The sequence below is a fragment of the Somniosus microcephalus genome, chromosome 8 (assembly GCF_052327205.1).
Source record: "Somniosus microcephalus isolate GS21.2 chromosome 8, FLI_Smic_1.0, whole genome shotgun sequence".
Classification (NCBI taxonomy): domain Eukaryota; kingdom Metazoa; phylum Chordata; class Chondrichthyes; order Squaliformes; family Somniosidae; genus Somniosus; species Somniosus microcephalus.
This window is the reverse complement of record NC_140994.1, coordinates 198,537,877-198,557,605: the sequence shown is the minus strand read 5'-3', so window position 1 is coordinate 198,557,605 and position 19,729 is coordinate 198,537,877. Positions and strand designations below refer to the sequence as shown.

At 47.4% G+C, this 19,729-nt stretch overlaps 1 protein-coding gene across 7 annotated transcripts in view; it reads right to left on the bottom strand.

The window, feature by feature from the left end:
- LOC147114029 (5-phosphohydroxy-L-lysine phospho-lyase-like) overlaps positions 1–19,729 on the bottom strand; it is a 71,514-nt gene that overhangs the window by 45,731 nt on the left and 6,054 nt on the right. For 5 of the 7 annotated variants that reach the window (XM_085995550.1, XM_085995553.1, XM_085995547.1 and 2 more), the window contains one exon: positions 1,631–1,790. The exons of the other annotated variants lie outside the window; for them this stretch is intronic. In XM_085995550.1, coding sequence (XP_085851676.1) covers positions 1,631–1,790 — 160 coding nt within the window. The remainder of the gene's footprint in view (positions 1–1,630; positions 1,791–19,729) is intronic. 7 annotated transcript variants of the gene reach the window in all.

Sequence of the window (19,729 nt, the reverse complement as noted above, 5' to 3'; positions counted from 1 at the left end):
CTGGTTCTAGCATAAAAATTAGCAGAGTCATTGGAACTTACAACCTCTGGGTTGCTAGTGTAGTACCATAACTACTAGGCTACTATACCCCTAGGGAACAAAGGACAAGTGATCACATAGTCTGGGGCAGAATGTGTGTGCAATCTAGTAAGGGACACATTGGGAGTGAGCAGATCTTCCTTTTACAATACTGCTGACCAGGTTCAGAGGAAACACTGGTCATAAAGGTTATACTTGGCCCGCTAACGTGGACAGTGTGGCATACTTATTATTTTATATATTACCGGGAGCATTACTTAATTAAGGTGAGAGACATTCTATAAATGCTACTCTGTATGTTTACTTATTGATTGTTAAGAAATCAGCTCACTGATTTATTTTTTGGTCTTATCTCTCACTGAAGTGTTAAATCTGTCTCCCCTTTGGAAGTTTGGAGAAGTGCACATGGCAGTTCGTGCAGGATTAAAGTGTCCAGTTCTTATTTCAAGGGAATTTCATTGTAACAGGTCCCTGGGAGATGCCACTTTAAGTATAGATATCAGGCAGGAAAGATAAATGCCTTATTCAAAAGGGATGCTGGATCTACTTACAAGTGAAACCAGTGAAACTGAACCCAAGAGAATATTTAGAGGATCAAAATTTGCAGCATCTCTTTTGAGCTGACAGTCAATTTCTCCAGGTTATATTCAAAAATGAGGGGCAGATCACCATAAGCAATCTAAATTTACATGATGGTCACAATGTTAAAGAGTTGTAGATATATTCTCCTTGGTGTAGGAAGGTTGTTTGCCAGTGTGTGTGGCAGGAAGGACTTACAGCTAAATGTTGTCACTGAATTTGGAAAATACAATTTGACCTCAAATTACAATGATGGGTCTGATTTGCTCCTACTGAACTGGGAAATATCATAGGAACAATTAAAAACAATGAATTCCATGGCTCCTCCAGTGAGTAGCTAATTCATATAAACCAAGATGCCGAAGGTTTGATTCCCAGTCAATGGCTAGTTAGTTAATCTCAACTTGGTTGATGCTATGGCACTACAATTAATCTGAACATCCTGCATTAGGAAGGGAGAAACAAAAAAGGCCAAGTTCACACTTTTGCTCACTACCAGAAGTGCACACATGTGGACATAGGGCGGGGACAGGCTTGGTCTTAGCTACAATATGTTTCCCCTCAAATTACAATTGAATAGACTCCTAAAACTCACAGCCAAGGCACACAAATAATTAATGGCCACTTGGCCAAGGTACCAAATAGCAATCAACAACTATGAAACTATACCCCCCACCCCCTACAGCAAGGAGTTAGTGCCTTCAAGGAAGAAGGAAAATTGATAAAGCAAACTAGCAACAAAAAAAAAATTCATTCCACTGCAATGATACAGAAACATATTTCAGAACTTTTTCATTGATATAAAATATTTAGAGAGAAAAGTAGTACCACAGTGACAAAACAATTTTCATATCAATTATTTTCTTCTAAGGGTAAATTTGCTAAAAACTGAATTTCAAGCCACCCAGAATTCCTAAGAATTGAATGCAACTATTATTCAAAATGATTGATTTGCCATAATAATTTCATGGAAAATTTACACATTTGGCAAATTAAGAGAGACAAATTTTACCCAGAGTTCACAAAATAGAAAACCGATAGTTTCTGTGGCAGTGTCTCCGATAATCTCTTTGCATAGTGGACCATATTGTCATGTAGAAAACGTGCATTTGTGTTCAATTTTGCCATTTGTGTTATTCCAGCTTTCACCACATCTGGGTGACAATGTCCAACTATAAAAGGGAAAACAGATTTAAATGTAAGCAAACTGTTTCAGATAACAGACGATGTCTCATCTAATGAAGCTAACATTCATTAAGTCCAATTAAACTCAGACAGTAATCCATACTTATTTTAGTAAGTTCAAATTGGACTTGCACTTGAATTCGACACTGGGCCTCATTTGCTTTTAACCGCTGGCAGCGGCCCTCAGTTACATTCTGCGGCGGGGGCTGGGGTGGGGGTGAGGTAGGCTGTGCTGAGAGGGGGACAAGCCCAGACTGCCAGCGACCCTTTTAAAAGATGAGAGGCTAGTAAATATTGGTATTCAGAGGGATTTGGGTGCCCTTGTGCGCAAATCATAGAAGGTTACGATGCAGGTACAGCAAGGAAGACAAATGGTATGTTAGCCTTTATTACAAAGCGATTTGAGTAGAAGAGTAAAGAAGTCTTGCTTCATTTTCTACATGACAATATGAAACAGGCAAAGTTGAAGGCACTTTATCTAAATGCACGTAGCATTCACAACAACGTGGATGAATTAATGGCACTAATAGAAGTAAATGGGTATGATGTAATTGCCATTACAGAGACATGGCTGCAGGGTAACCAAAGCTGGGAACTGAATGTTCCAGGGTACTCAACATTTAGGAAGGACAGACAAAAGGAAAAGGAAAAGGAGGTGGCGTAGCACTGTTAATAAGGGATGAGGTCGGTACGGTAGAGATAAAAGATCTTGGCTTGGCAGATCGTGATGTAGAACTGGAATCAGTTTGGGTGGAGCTAAGAAACAGCAAAGGGCGGAAAACATTGGTGGGAGTTGTGTATAGGCCACCAAACAGTAATGGTGTAATGTAGGGCACAGTATCAATCGAGAGATTAGAAGTGCATGTAACAAGGGCAATACGGTAATCATGGGGGACTTTAATCTACATATTGACTGGGCAAATCAAATTACCACTAATGGTGTGGAGGACAAATTCTTGGAATGCATGCGAGATAGTTTCTTGAATCAGTATGTGGAGGAACCAACCAGGGAACGGGCTATTCTGGATCTGGTACTGTGTAATGAGAAAGGGCTAATCAATAATCTTGTGGTAAAGGGGCCTTTAGGAACAAGTGACCATAATATGATTGAATTTTACATTAAGTTTGAGAGTGATGTAGTCCAATCTGAAACTAAGGTCTTCAATCTAAACAGAGGAAACTACAAGGGTATGAGGGACAAGTTGGCCATGGTAGATTGGGAGACTACACTAAAAAGGTATGAAGGTGGACATACAATGGCTAACATTCAAGGAAATTGTCAGGGCGAGGCTGGTTCTGGACCCAAGTGCAGACAGACGAGGCGAGAAGCAGGTATGCAGTCTTAAATAAAAGTACTTTACTAGAATCACACAGGTAAACAGTTACAAACATAGGAGCTCAAGACAAGCTACCACTAGGCAAACGGCTTGTCAAGACTGAGCACAGAGGGAAGAAACCACAGAACTTAAATACAAGCAAAAACAGGTGAAACCAATAAACCTGATAAAAGGCAGTTAAGTAATAAACACAGGAGAAACTAGTAACAATTAGCAAAGGGAAAAAACAAGTGAAGGTGCCATCTAGGGGTTACTGAGGGAACTAACCGGCACCCTCACAGAAATAATGCATAAATTGCAACAAACATATATTCTTCTAAGGCATAAAAATCCAAAAGAAAAAGTGATCCAACCATGGCTAACAAAAGAAATTAAAGCTAGTATTAAGTCAAAGGAGGAAGCTTTTAAAGTTGCCAGAAAAAGCAGTCAGCCTGAGGATTGGGATATTTTTAGAAATCAGCAAAGGGGGACCAAGAAATTGATAAAGAAAGCGAAAATGGAATATGAGCACAAACTAGCGAAAAATATAAAAACAGATTGTAAAAGCTTCTATAGGTATGTGAAAAGGAAAAGACTGGCGAAGGTAAATGTAGGTCCTTTACAGTCAGAGGCAGGAGAATTTATAATGGGGAATGAGAAAATGGCAGAGAAGTTAAATAAATACTTTGTTTCTGTCTTCACGGAGGAAGACACAAAAAACCTCCCAGAAATAGGAGAAAACCAAGGGTGTGGCGAGAATAAGGAACTTAAAGAAGTTATTATTAGTAAAAAAACAGTACAGGAAACTCTCTTTTTACCGGCACCTAAATAACCGGAAATTTCTCTTAACCGGCAAAATTCAGGAGTAGGTTCAGGTAAGTTTTACTTCATATTAGTGGCTGTGTAACCGGGGACGCCTGGATCTGTGGCCGTGTAACCGGGGTTCCTGCACCTGTTGCCATGCAACAGGGATGCCTGGATCTGTGGCCGTGTACGGGGCTCTCACACCTTAGTAAGTATACCTCTCTGTAATCCGGACTTTTTGATCAACCGGCACCACGCCGGTCCCGTCAGTGCCGGATAAAAAAGTTTCTTGTACTAGCAAAATTAATAGGACAAAAAGTCGACAAATTCCAAGGACCGGATGACCTACATCCTAGGGTTTTGAAAGAGGTGGCCATTGGAACAGTGGACGCATTGGTTGTCATCTTCCAAAATTTTATAGATTCTGGAACGGTTCCTGCAGATTGGAGGATAGCAAATGTAACCCTGCTATTTAAGAAAGGAGGGAGAGAGAAAACAGGGAACTACAGACCTGTTAGCCTCACATCAGTAGTTGGGAAAATGCTGGAATCTATTATAAAGGATGCAATAACTGGGCACTTAGAAACTAATAGTAAGATTGGGCAGAGTCAACATGGATTTATGAAAGGGAAGTCCTGTTTGACAAACCTATTGGAGATCTTTGAGGATGTAACTAGTGGAGTAGACAAAGGGGAACCGGTAGATGTGGTGTATCTGGATTTTCAGAAGGCCTTCGATAAGGTCCCACACAATAGGTTGGTGAACAAAATTAGGGCACATGGAATTGCGGGTAATATACTAGCATGGATTGAGAATTGGTTAACAGACAGAAAACAAAGAGTAGGGATAAACGGGTCTTTTCCAGGATGGGAGGCTGTGACTAACAAGGGAAATTAGGGATAGAATAAGATCCAAGGAGAGGACATATAAATTGGCCAGAAAAAGCAGTAAACCTGAGGATTGGGAGCAGTTTAGGATTCAACAAAGGAGGACAAAGGGATTCATTTAGAAGGGGAAAATAGAATATGAGAGTAAGCTTGCAGGGAACATGAAAACTGACTGTAAAAGCATTTATAGATATGTGAAGAGAAAAAGATTGGTGAAGTCAAGCATAGGTCCCTTGCAGTCAGAATCAGGGGGATTTATAATGGGGAACAAAGAAATGGCAGACCAATTAAATACATATTTTGCTTCTGTCTTCACAAAGGAGGACACAAATAACCTCCCAGAGATGTCGGGGAACATAGGGTCTGATGAAAGGGAGGAACTGAAAGAAATCAGTATTTGTAGGGAAATGGTGTTAGGGAAATTGATGGGATTGAAGGCCGATAAATCCCGAGGGCCTGATAATCTACATCCTAGGGTACTTAAGGAAGTGGCCCTAGAAATAGTAGATGCATTGCTGATCATCTTCCAACATTCGATGGAATCTGGAACAGTACCCATGGATTGGAGGGTAGCTAATGTTACCCCACTATTCAAAAAAGGTGGTAGAGAGAAAACGGGGAATTACAGACCGGTAAGCCTGACATCGGTAGTGGGGAAAATGCTGGAGTCCATTATAAAAGATGTAATAGCAGAGCACTTGGAAAACAGTGACAGGATCGGACAAAGTCAACATGGATTTACAAAAGGTAAATCGTGCTTGACTAATCTATTGGAATTTTTTGAGAATGTAACTGGTAAAATAGATAAGGGAGAACCAGTGGATGTGGTGTATTTGGACTTTCAGAAGGCTTTCGATAAGGTCCCGCATAAGAGATTAGCGTGTAAAGTTAAGGCACATGGGATTGGAGGCAAGGTATTGACTTCGATAGAGAACTGGTTGGCAGACAGAAAGCAAAGAGTTGGAATAAACAGGTCTTTTTCCGAGTGGCAAGCAGTGACTAGTGGGGTACCGCAGGGATCGGTCCTTGGACCCCAGCTATTCACAATATATATTAATGATCTAGACAAGGGAACAAGATGTAATATCTCCAAATTTGCAGACGACACAAAGCTGGGTGGGCATGTGTGCGGTGAGGAGGATGCCGAGAAACTCCAGTATGATTTGGACAGGTTGGGTGATTGAGCAGAAGCATGGCAGATGCAATATAACGTGGATAAATGTGAGGTTATCCACTTTGGTGGCAAAAACAGGAAGGCAGATTATCTGAATGGCAATAGATTGGGAGAAGGGGTAGTGCAACGAGGCCTGGGTGTCCTTGTGCACCAGTCGCTGAAGGTAAGCATGCAGGTACAGCAGGCGGTTAAGAAGGCAAATGGTATGTTGGCCTTCGTAGCGAGAGGGTTTGAGTACAGGAACAAGGATGTCTTGCTGCAATTGTACAGGGCCTTGGTGAGACCACACCTTGAGTATTGTGTGCAGTTTTGGTCGCCTTATCTGAGGAAGGATGTTCTTGCCATGGAAGGAGTTCAGCGAAGATTCACCAGGCTGATACCTGGGATGGCAGGAATGACGTATGAGGAGAGATTGGGTCGACTGGGCTTGTACTCGCTGGAGTTTAGAAGAATGAGAGGGGATCTCATTGAAACTTATAAAATTCTGACAGGACTGGACAGACTAGATGCAGGAAGGATGTTCCCGATGGTCGGGGAGTCCAGAACCAGGGGTCAAAGTCTAAGGATAAGGGGTAGGCCATTTAGGACAGAAATGAGGAGGAATTTCTTCACCCAGAGAGTGGTGAACCTGTGGAATTCTCTACCACAGAAGGCAGTAGAGGCCAATTAATTAAATATATTCAAGAAGGAGTTGGATATATTTCTTAAGGCTAAAGGGATCAAGGGGTATGGGGAGAAAGCAGGGACCGGGTACTGAATTTGGATGATCAGCCATGATCGCATTGAATGGTGGAGCAGGCTTGAGGGGCCAAATGGCCTACTCCTGCTCCTATCTTCGATGTTTCTATGACTAGTGAGGTATGTAATGTATATACCTTTAAGGGGGGGGAACTACTTTTTACAGCTCATGTATACTGTAGTACCAGCAGTGACCACACCTGTATGTAGCACTGAGTAGTAATCTGTACAGTTCAGTTCCAGAGTGAGCCACGTTGAGTAAACACCTGTTGTACCGTTCTCCTGCAGTCTTGTGTCTTACTACTGACGGACACAACATTGGCGACGAGGCAAATTCGATCCTACCTGCAACTCTGCATCACCCCCCAGGGATTCGTTCCTGGAGACCAGTAGATTGGAGGTCAAGGCCAGAGACATGGGCGTCGACTACGGGCAACCGCCCAGTCATCCAGCAGAGACTCGAGAATTGCAGGGGAGGCTGTTGAGAGCCAGGCTTGGCATTCCAGTCGCGGTGGTCCAGCGAAACGGGCTGGCAACAGGTAGTGCGCAGACCCTTCCTGGACAGCGGTGGGCTAGAGCCCTACCGAGCGGCACAGCAAAGGGTCGAGCAGCGTCGACGGGAGAGAGGGCAGAGCGCACAGGGCGCAGCCGGTGTTCGGGGCCGAGCAGCGTCGAGGAGAGGGACGCGCAGAAACCCGCGAGGTGCCGCCATTGCCATGAGGACCGCTGAGAGCGGCATTGGCAGCAGCGCGCGAAACCTACAGGGCGCCGCCATTGCCACGAGGACCGCCGAGAGCGGCATTGGCAGCAGCGGAGGAAGGAAAGCACGGGAGACGCCATTTTAAGCCATTTTAAACCACACCCAAAATACCGAAGAGTGGCAGTATCACCGCATTTGACAATGAAGTCGAAGATTGGACTACATATGTCGAACGAATAGAGGTAAACTGCAAGGCAAATGAGGTGTCAGATGACAAGAAAGCGCCAGTATTGTTAAATTTAATGGGTGCAAAGACGTATGGCTTATTACGAAATCTAGTAACCCCAGCGAAGCCAGTGAAAAAGAGTTTTGCAGACATAGTGACGATACTACAGGAACATTTAAACCCCACACCGCTGCTGATAGCAGAAAGATTCAAGTTTCACAAACGGAACCAGCATAAGGATGAAAGCAATGCTGAATATTTAACAGAACTGCGCAAACTATCGAAACACTGCCAGTTTGGAACGGTACTGGCAGATACCTTAAGGGACAAGTTTGTGCGTGGGCTTCAAAGTGAAGGAGCCTAGAAATGGCTTTTATCTGAAAAGGACCTTACGCTGTACAAGGCTTTCAGCATTGCGGTATCATATGAAGCAGCAGCACGGGGCGCTGCAGAGATACAACAGAGACCGCAAGAATATGGCACAAACGAAATGTTATACAGAACAGAGAAGTGCTATCGCTGCGGCAGAACAACACACGACCACAATGATTGCTGGTTCAAAGACAAAGTGTGCAGACAGTGTGGAAAAGTAGGACACATAGCACGAGTCTGCAGGTCGGGAAAGAAAACCAGCAATAAGAAATCTCCAAAAGAAAAGTACAAGAAGGTACATAAGGTGACGGAGAATAGTTCAGACGAACAAAAGAGTGATACCGACTCCGAAAGCAGGGAGCCGAGTTGTCTGAAACTACATAATGTGATCAAAACGGAGGATCACCGAACCATTTGGGTCACTCTCAAGATAGCAGGAGTCGAGGTAAAAATGGAATTGGACACAGGATCAGCCCTAACAGTCATAAACTGATGGGACTACGAGCGGCTATTCTCACACATACCCTTGAGAGACACAAAAATTATTTTGAAGACGTACACGGGGCAAAAAGTCTACCCCAAAGGAAAAATAAGGGTGACCGTTATATATAACGGTAAGGAAACACCAAAACTAGACCTGTATGTATTGCAAGATGGAGGACCACCATTACTGGGACATGAATGGATCCAGAAAATACAGCTGGATTGGCATTCCACACAAGCACTGACTGTGGCTGCCAAAAAGGATGACGACGTCACACCTGCGCGACTGTCAAAGATCCTAACCGGCGCGCAAGAAGTGTTCCAGCAAGGAATCGGAACACTAAAAGGCATGACAGCAACAATTAAAATCAAAGAAAACGCAAGCCCAAAATTTTTTAAGGCCAGACCGGTACCTTATGCGATCCGCCTAGCTGTCGAAGCAGAGCTGGAGAGTTTGGAACGTTCAGGAGTACTGTCCAAGGTAGACTGGAGCGAGTGGGCTTCACCCATCGTCCCTGTGATGAAAAAGTTGTTGAGCAGCACGCCTGGGGAACCAAGGAAGGTTCGCATCTGTGGGGACTTTAAGGTAACAGTGAACCCAGTCCTTCACACCATGCAATATCCACTTCCGCGGATTGAAGATATTTTCACCTCGCTATCTGGAGGGAAACGCTTCACTAAGATTGATCTGGCCCAGGCGTATCTGCAAATGGAGGTAGAAGAAGCATCAAAAAAATACCTCACAATCAACACCCATAAAGGTCTCTACCAATACAACCGGCTGGTATTCGGGGTAGCATCAGCTCCGGCTATTTGGCAAAGGGCAATGGAACAAGTCCTGCAAGGGATCCCAGGGACCCAGTGTTATTTGGACGACATCCTGGTCACGGTCGAAAATGACAGTGATCACCTCGCCAACCTGGAGCAGGTGCTCACTAGATTGAAGGAATATGGGCTCCGAGCTAACCGCCCCAAATGCGAGTTTTTAAAAAAACAGATCTCGTATTGTGGCCACGTTATCGATAAAGAAGGGTTACATAAGGTCCCAGAAAAGATTGAGGCAGTAGTCAAGGCTCCAGCACCGGAAAATGTGTCACAACTGAGGTCGTTCCTCGGGCTGGTAAACTACTACCATAAGTTCTTGCCAAATTTGTGTACAATACTACATCCACTGAACACCCTACTGCAAACTGGAGTGCCATGGAAGTGGAGTGACGAATGTAAACGAGCTTTCCAGAAGAGCAAAACACTAATCACATCGAAAGAGGTATTGGCCCATTTGAACCCAGCACTACCAATTCGGTTGGCGTGTGATGCGTCATCCTACGGCATTGGAGCGGTGCTGTCGCACAAATTCTCGGACGGCTCAGAGAGGCCAATAGCCTTTGCGTCATGATCACTAACCTCAGCCGAGCGTAACTACACCCAGATTGACAGGGAGGCCCTCAGCCTAGTGTGGGGAGTGAAAAAGTTCAATCACTATCTGCACGGGCAGAAATTCACCTTGCTGACTGACCACCAGCCTCTTGTCTCCATTTTTAATCCGAAGAAGGGCTTTCCGGTGATGACTGCGCAACGACTACAAAGATGGTCACTCTTTCTAGGGGCGCACCACTATGAGATTGAATATAAGGGCACGAAACAGCATGGAAATGCTGATGGGCTATCACGCCTGCCACTGCCTACAGCGGAGGAAGCACCAGCAGTGGATCCTGTCAAAATATTCCATTCGACTATAGTTGAATACCTACCGGTAACTAACGCTCGTATGGAAAAGGAGACCCGAAATGACCCGACACTGTCTCGGGTATATGATTTGACGGTGAAGGGATGGCCAGCACATGGCGACTCACTGTTGCCAGCATTCTCGACAAGAGGAGAACAGCTGTCAGTGTGCCAGGGGACCTTGATGTGTGGATCCCGAGTGGTAATTCCACCCAAGTTAAGGGATAGAGTGCTCAATGAGCTTCATGAGGGTCATCTGGGAGGGGTAAAAATGAAAAGCCTTGCCAGGGCTTATGTGTGGTGGCCGGGAATCGATAAACAAATCGAGGACCTGACCAAGAGCTGCTCAGGATGCCAGAAAGTTCAAAATGCACCACCACATGCCCCTCTACACCCATGGGAGTGGCCCTCATCTCCATGGCAACGGGTGCATATTGATTTTGCTAGTCCATTCATGGACTCAATGTTTTTAATAGCCGTGGATGCGCACTCGAAATGGCCTGAGGTCATCAAAATGTCCTCCACCACCACGGAGAAAACTATTGCAGTCCTACGGACCATTTTTGCCAGGAACGGCTTGCCAGAACAGATTTGCTCCGATAACGGACCACAGTTTGTGTCCGAAGAGTTCCGGAGGTTTATGAAAAAGAATGGGGTAAGGCATTACACATCCGCCCCGTATCATCCAGCCACAAATGGATTGGCTGAGAGGTTCGTGCAAACCTTTAAGAAGGCAATAAAGGCTATGTACAATGACAACATTCCACTGCAGCATAAGGTGGACAATTTCCTGTTCGCCTAACGGAATGCGACACATGCAGTCACCAACCAGGCCCCAGCCATGATGTTCTTTAACCGAAGGTTAAGATCTCGCCTGGATTTGCTCAGACCAAACGTACGAAGAGATGTTGAGAGTAAGCAATTCCAGCACATCCATGAGAAGCCAACAAGGAGCTTCAATGTAGGGCAACCAGTCTTGGCCCGCGACTACCAAACAGAAAAATGGCAGCCAGGAACGATATGCACACGGCAGGGCCCACTAATGTACACAGTGGACGTTGGGGAGAACATCGTGAGACTCCATGCTGACCAGATCCTAGAGTCACAGGAACACGTTAACCCCATGCCTCGCCCATACGTACCTGGTGAGGAACCCGACGTACAGGTCGCATCTACCCCAGAAACAGTAGCATCAGAAGCTGATGACCCAACCGACGACAGGGTGCCAGAATCACCTCCGCACCAAGAGCGAGACACTCGGGAAAGGCGCTATCCAGAAAGGATCAGGAAGCCTCCCCAAAGACTGAATATATAAATGGACTATTTTCAGCTAACGTTGTATGTTAAAAGTGTTAATTGTAATTAGTTTGATATTTAATTGTTAAATGAGTGTTATGGTACTGTTAATCTAAAAGGGGAGGAATTGTAATGTATATACCTTTAAGGGGGGAACTACTTTTTACAGCTCATGTATACTGTAGTACCGGCAGTGACCACACCTGTATAGAGCACTGAGTAGTAATCTGTACAGTTCAGTTCCAGAGTGAGCCACGTTGAGTAAACACCTGTTGTACCGTTCTCCTGCAGTTTTGTGTCTTACTGCTGACAGACACAACAGGGTACCGCAAGGATCGGTGCTTGGGCCCCAGCTATTCACAATCTATATCAATGTCTTGGATGAGGGGACTAAATGTAACATTTCCAAATTTGCTGATGATACAAAGCTAGGTGGCAGTGTCAGTTGCGAAGAGGATGTGAAGAGGCTTCAAGGGGATCTCGACAGGCTCAGTGAGTGGATGAGAACATGGCAGATGGAATATAATGTGGATAAATGTGAAGTTATCCACTTTGGTAGAAAAAAAACAAAGGCAGAGTATTTCCTAAATGGTGAAAGATTGGGGAATGCAGATGCTCAAAGGGACCTGGGTGTCCTTGTACATGCGTCACTGAAAGTGAATGTGCAGGTGCAGCAAGCCATTAGGAAGGCAAATGGTATTCTGGCCTTCATTACAAGAGGGTTTGAGTACAGGAGTAAAGAAGTCTTACTCCAATTATATAGGGCCTTGGTGAGACCATACCCGGAGTAATGTGTACAATTTTGGTCTCCTTACCCAAGGATATACTTGCCATAGAGGAAGTGCAACGAAGGTTTACGAGATTAATTCCTGGGATGGGAGGGACTGTTGTATGAGAAGAGATTGAGTAAACTAGGCCTGTATTCTCTTGAATTCAGAAGAATGTTAGGGGATCTCATTGAAGCATACAAAATTATTACAAGGCTTGATAGGATGGATGCTGGGAGAATGTTTCCCTTAGCTGGGGAGTCTAGAACCAGGGGCCACAGCCTCAAGATAAAGGGTAGGCCATTCAGGATTGAGATGAGAAGAAATTTCTTCACACAGAGGGAGGTGAATCTTTGGAATTCTCTACCCCAGAGGGCTGTGGGGTCTCAGTCATTGGGTATATTCAGAACAGAAGTCGATAGATTTCTGACTAGTAAGGGCATCAAGGGATATGGTGATAGGGCCGGTGAATGGAGTTGAGGCAGAAGATCAGCCATGGTCTCATTGAATGGCGGAGCAGGCTCGAAGGGCCGAATGGCCTACTCCTGCTCCTATTTATGTTCTTATGTTCAATTATATAGGGCCTTGGCGAGACCACACCTGGAGTACTGAGTACAGTTTTAGTCTTCTTATCTGAAGGAAGGATATACTTGCCTTAGATGGGGTGCAACATAGGTTCACTAGATTGATTCCTGGAATGAGAGGGCTGTCCTATGATGAGCGATTGAGTGGAATGGGCCTATATTCTCTGGAGTTTAGAAGAATGAGAGGTGATCTCATTGAAACATACAAGATTCTGAGAGGGCTCGACAGGGTAGATACTGAGAGGTTATTTCCCCTGGCTGAAGAGTCTAGAACTAAGGATCACTGTCTCAGGATAAGGGGTCGGCCTATTAGAACTGAGATGAGGAGAAATGTCTTCACTGAGAGGGTTATGAATCTTTAGAGTTCTCTACTCCAGTGGGCTGTGGATGCTCAGTCATTGAGTACATTCAAAACTGAGAACGATAGATTTTTGGGGACCACGGGAATCAAGGGATATGGGGATAGGGTGGGGAAAGTGGAGTTGAGGTCGATGATCAGCCATGATCTTACTGAACAGCGGAGCAGGCTCAAGGGGCCATATGGTCTACTCCTGCTCCTATTTCTTATGTTCTTCTGACCCACAGTTATTTTGTGGAGCCTGAAGGAGCACTCCACAAAATACAAACATTTTCAAAAAGTGTTTGGGCCTTTTTTCAGCAGCCGTCAGCCTCCATTAAGCCACTCTAGACCCAGAAGAACTAGTTGCAGCTTTCACGACATACGCTCCACCTAGTTGATGTCCAATTTCACATTGTTGTCCTACAACAGGTATAGGACCCCAATTTGAATAACTCAATCAGCCCGTCATCTGTTTCATGTACTTCATGTACCATATTTCCTACATCTTCTACACTAGATTGGCTATTTGAAGATAATCAGGTGATGACATGGTGCTTTTTATTTACTTACTAGAACACTCAGTTTAGTGCTGTGTTTGTTTAACTAATCATAAAAATGCTTAAAAATAATTGTAAATTATTTTACAGGCATCTGAAATCAAAATTTCATATCGAAGATACTAATTTTCTCTGGAGTCACTAACAAATGAATGAGGGTGAATTTCACATATCCTGCTCACTGATGCCCAGTTTGGATTCTGCCAAGACCACTCATCTCCCGACCTCATTACAGCCTTGGTCCAAACGAGCTGAATTCCAGAGGTGAGGTGAGAGTGACTGCCCTTGCCAGCAAGGCAGCATTTGACAGAGTGTGGCATCAAGGAGCCCTAGTAAAACTGAAGTCAAGGGGAATCGGAGGGAAAACACTCCACTGGCTGGAGTCATACCTAGCACAAAGGAAGATGGTTGTGGTGGTTGAAGGTCAATCATCACAGCCCCAGGACATTGCTGCAGGAGTTCCTCAGGGCAGTGTCCTAGGCCCAACCATCTTCAGCTGCTTCATCAATGACCTTCCCTCCAACATAAGGTCAGAAATGGGAATGTTCGCTGATGACTGTGCAGTGTTCAGCGCCATTCACAACTCCTCAGATAATGAAGCTGTCCATGCCCGCATGCAACAAGACCTGGATGACGTTCAGGTTTGGGCTGATAAATGGCAGGTAACATTCGTGCCACAGGAGTGCCAGGCAATGACTATCTCCAACAAGTGAGAGTCTAACCACCTCTCCTTGACATTCAACGACATTACCATCACCCAATCCCCCACCATCAGCATCCTGGGGATCACCATTGACCAGAAACTTAACTGGACCAGTCACATAAATACTGTGCCAAGAAGAACAGGTCAGAGGCTAGGTATTCTGCAGCAAGTATCTCACCTCCTGACTCCCCAAAGCCTTTCCACCATCTACAAGGCACAAGTAAGGAGTGTGAGGGAATACTCTCCACTTGCCTGGATGACTGCAGCTCTAACAACACTCAAGAAGCTCGACACCATCCAGGACAAAGCAGCCTGCTTGATTGGCACCCCATCCACCACCTTAAACATTCACTCCCTCCACCACCGGCGTACCGTGGTTGCAGTGTGTACCATCTACAAGATGCACTGCAGCAACTCGCCAAGGCTTCTTCGACAACACCTCCCAAACCTGTGACCTCTTCCACCTAGAAAGACAAGGGCAGCAGGCGCATGGGAACACCACCACCTCCAAGTTCCCCTCCAAGTCACACACCATCCTGACTTAGAAGTATATCGCCAATCCTTCATCGTTGCTGGGTCAAAATCCTGGAACTCCCTACCTAACAGCACTGTGGGAATACTTTCACCACACGGACTGTAGCAGTTCAAGAAGGTGGCTCACCACCACCTTCTCAAGGGTGTGGTAAACCACTGTTTGTATTCCACTGTGTACATGCCTGTACATGTCTCGGCTGACTCCTCCCACGAGTCCAGGTATAAAGGTGACTGCTCCACAGTCCCTCTGTATTCTGGACCGGTCGACCACTCGAGGCACACCTTCATTCTCTTGTTAATAAAAGCCTGTTAGTTACTCACTTAATCTCAGTCTTTTGAGTTATTGATAGCGCATCAATTTTATTAACAAGATTTTTATAATGGAGAAGATCCTCACACCAGCATGCCTAGACTTAGACCATCGGGAGTCGGACGCATCCACCAAGTTTACTCACTGGCTGAGGTGCTTTGAAAAATTCCTGATCGCCTCCGCTGCAACGGTCAAATCGGACGAGGACAAACTGGATGTCCTGACCTCCAAAGTGAACCACCGAGTGTACTCGGTCATCCAGGACGCGACCTCGTACGCGGATGCTATCAAGCTCCTCAAGGACCAGTACACGCGCCCAGTGAACGAAGTGTACGCCAGGCACCTTCTGGGGAGTCGTAAACAACAACCTGGGGAATCGACCGAGGAATACCTTCAGGCACTGTCTGTGCTTGGCCGGGCCTGTGGTTGTAAGGATGTAAAGGCCGCCGTGTACACAGAGGAACTTATCCGGGACGCTTTTGTAGCGGGCCACAGGCCCAATTACACCCGACAGCGATTGTTGGAGCAGAGTGACCTCGACCTCAACAAGGCCTCTGAACTCGCACCATCATTGGACGCAGCCTACCGGGGCATGGATGCCTACTCCTCTGCACCGTGGACGCCGCGGGGAACGACAGCCTGGGACACGGTAGGACTGTCTCATAGCGCCGTGCCACCCCAGCCACATCCCAGCAACGGCCCAACTACCGCAGCAGTGTCCCAAGGCCAGACAGCAGTGCCCCAAGGCCAGAAATGCTACTTCTGTGGCCAGGCCAAACACCCCAGAGCGCGCTGCCCAGCGAAAAATGCGATCTGCTCGGGCTGCGGGAAGAAGGGACACTACGCCAGCATCTGCAGGGCCAAAGCCACCCCGAACCCCAGCAGCGCCGCATGTGGGCCGTGCGGGCCGCCATCTTGGGCCTCCCCAGCCATGTACGAACCACCGGAACAGCAGCCATTTTGGACGCCTCCAGCCACATGGGGATCATGGACGTCGCCATCTTGGACGACAGCCGGGACGCAGCAGGCCCCCAACACCGCCTCATCTGATACCCGCAGCGACACACCGACCCCTACGCTGGCCTCCGTTACGCTGGACCAAGCGAGACCGCACCAGCTGGCCCGGTCCACAATGGACATTAAGGTAAATGGTCACGAAACAATCTGCCTTTTTGACTCTGGGAGCACGGAGAGCTTCATCCACCCCGACACGGTGCGGCGTTGCTCTCTCCCAGTCCTGCCTGCGCACCAGCGGATTTCTATGGCCTACGAGTCCCAGTCGGCAGACATTGGCGGCTACTGCGTGGTGACACTCGTAGTAGACGGGACTGTGTACGATAATTTTAAACTTCTGGTCCTGCCCCACCTCTGCGCTGCCGTTCTACTGGGGTTAGATTTTCAGTGCCACCTTAAAAGTGTTACGATGGCGTACGGTGGACCCCTCCCCCCACTCACAGTCCGCAGCCAGCAGCTTCCAAATTGCCCGCCGCGCACCAGGTGCAACCTCTCCACACTCAGAGTCACCCCCCCCCCCCACTGTTTGCTAACCTCACCCCCGACTGTAAGCCCATGGCCACAAAGAGCAGGCGATACAGTGCCGGGGACAGGGTTTTCATTAAAACCGAAGTGGAGCGGCTCCTGAAGGAAGGGATTATTGAGGGCAGCACCAGCCCCTGGCGAGCCCAGGTTGTGGTCGTTAAGACCGGCGAGAAGCAGCGCCTGGTCATCGACTACAGCCAGACAATAAATCGCTACACCCTGCTGGACACTTACCCATTACCCCGCATAGCTGATATGGTCAACCAGATCGCGCAGTACCGCATCTTCTCAACCATTGACCTGAAATCAGCGTACCACCAGCTCCCTATCCGCCCTGAGGACCGCCAGTATACTGCCTTTGAGGCAAACGGCCGCCTCTATCACTTCCTTAGGGTTCCCTTTGGCGTCACCAACGGGGTCTCCGTCTTCCAAAGGGAGATGGACCGGATGGTCGATCAAAATGCGCTGCAGGCCACTTTCCCATATCTGGACAATGTGACCATCTGCGGCCATGACTTGCAGGACCATGACGCAAACCTCGAAAAATTCCTCTGCACCGCCAAACTCCTCAACCTGACGTATAACAAGGAGAAGTGCATATTCCGCATAACCCGCCTCGCCATCCTTGGCTGTGTTGTGGAACACGGAGTCATCGGTCCCGACCCCGACCGGATGCGTCCCCTTATGGAACTCCCACTGCCTCAAGGCCCTGAAGAGGTGCCTAGGGTTTTTCTCTTATTACGTCCAGTGGGTCCCCTACTATGCGGACAAGGCCCGTCCACTGATCAAGTCCACCTCTTTTCCCGTGACGGCAGAGGCCCGCTTAGCCTTCCACCGTATCAAGGAAGACATTGCCAAAGCCACCATGCACGCAGTGGACGAATCCATCCCCTTCCAGGTGGAAAGCGACTCGTCCGACTTTGCCCTGGCCGCTACCCTCAATCAGGCGGGGAAACCCGTGGCCTTCTTTTCACGAACCCTCCAGGGCCCGGAGACCAGACACTCCGCTGTTGAGAAGGAGGCCCAGGCTATTGTGGAGGCTGTGCGTCATTGGAGGTACTACCTGGCCGGAAAACGATTTACCCTGCTCACTGACCAGCGTTCAGTTGCTTTTATGTTTAACAACAAGCAGAGGGGCAAAATCAAAAACGACAAGATCTTGAGGTGAAGAATCGAACTTTCCACCTACAATTACGAGATCTTGTACCGGCCCGGGAAGCTCAATGAACCCCCGGATGCTCTATCGCGTGGCACCTGCGCCAGCGCACAGATCGATAGACTGCGGGCCCTCCACAATGACCTCTGCCACCCGGGGGTCACCAGGTTCTTCCACTTCATCAAGGCCCGCAACCTGCCTTACTCCATTGAGGAGGTCAGGACCATGACCAGGAACTGCCAAGTCTGCGCTGAGTGCAATCCGCACTTTTATAGACCAGACAGGGCTCACCTGATAAAAGCCACTCGCCCCTTCGAGCGCCTGAGCGTTGATTTTAAAGGGCCTCTCCCCTCCTCCGACCGCAATGTGTACTTCCTCAACATTATTGATGAGTACTCCCGTTTCCCGTTCGCCATCCCCTGCCCGGACATGACCAGTGCCATGGTCATTAAATGTCTGAACGACCTCTTCACCCTGTTCGGTTTCCCCAGCTATATCCATAGCGACCGGGGCTCATCGTTTATGAGCGACGAACTCCGTCAGTACCTGCTCGCTAGGTGTATTGCCACAAGCAGGACCACCAGTTACAACCCCCAGGGGAACGGACAGGTGGAAAAAGAGAATGCGACAGTTTGGAAGGCCGCCCTGCTAGCCTTAAAGTCTAGGGGCCTTCCGACCTCCCGCTGGCAGGATGTGCTCCCCGATGCACTCCACTCTATTCGGTCACTGCTCTGCACTGCCACTAACACCACCCCTCATGAGAAAATGTTTGTCTTCCCAAGGAAGTCCACATCGGGGACATCGCTACCGCCATGGCTGACGTCCCCAGGGCCGGTCCTACTGAGAAGACACGTGAGGACCCATAAAATGGACCCCCTGGTCGAGAGGGTCGACCTCCTCCACGCCAACCCCCAGTATGCTTACATTGCGTACCCGGACGGGCGGGAGGACACAGTCTCCATACGAGACCTCGCACCCTCGGGGGCCGCAGTAACCCACTACCCACTACCACCCCCCCCCCCCACGATCCGATATCCAGCCCCAGCAGACGGCAGGCCTGGGCCCCGCGACCCGCTCGACACCTATGAGGACTACACACCAGTACCCCAGCCTACGTGGGACTCGACGCCGGAAGCTTCACTACCCCTGCCATCGCCACGTCGATCACAGCGGCAGACAAGACCTCCGGAGAGACTCGGATACACTAACTTTTAATACACTTCACCCCGCCGGACTCAATTTTAAACAAGGGGTGAATGTGGTAAACCACTGTTTGTATTCCACTGTGTACATGCCTGTGCATGTCTCGGCTGACTCCTCCCACGAGTCCAGGTATAAAGGTGACTGCTCCACAGTCCCTCTGTATTCTGGACCGGTCGACCACTCGAGGCACACCTTCATTCTCTTGTTAATAAAAGCCTGTTAGTTACTCGCTTAATCTCAGTCTTTTGAGTTATTGATAGCGCATCAAAGGGCAATTAGGGATGGGCAATAAATGCTGGCCTTGCCAGCGACGCCCACATCCCATAAATGAATTTTAAAAAATCCTGGATAACTCAGCTGTTCAGCCGAAAAAAGTATACTTCTCCATCAAGAGACTTTGACAAAATGCAACCTTGTTTCTGCATTATCCAAAGTGTGCAAGATGACCATCATTGCTTCTTTGGTGGCAATACCAAAAACTTATTTTCTTCATTAGATAAAAAGTAAAGCCA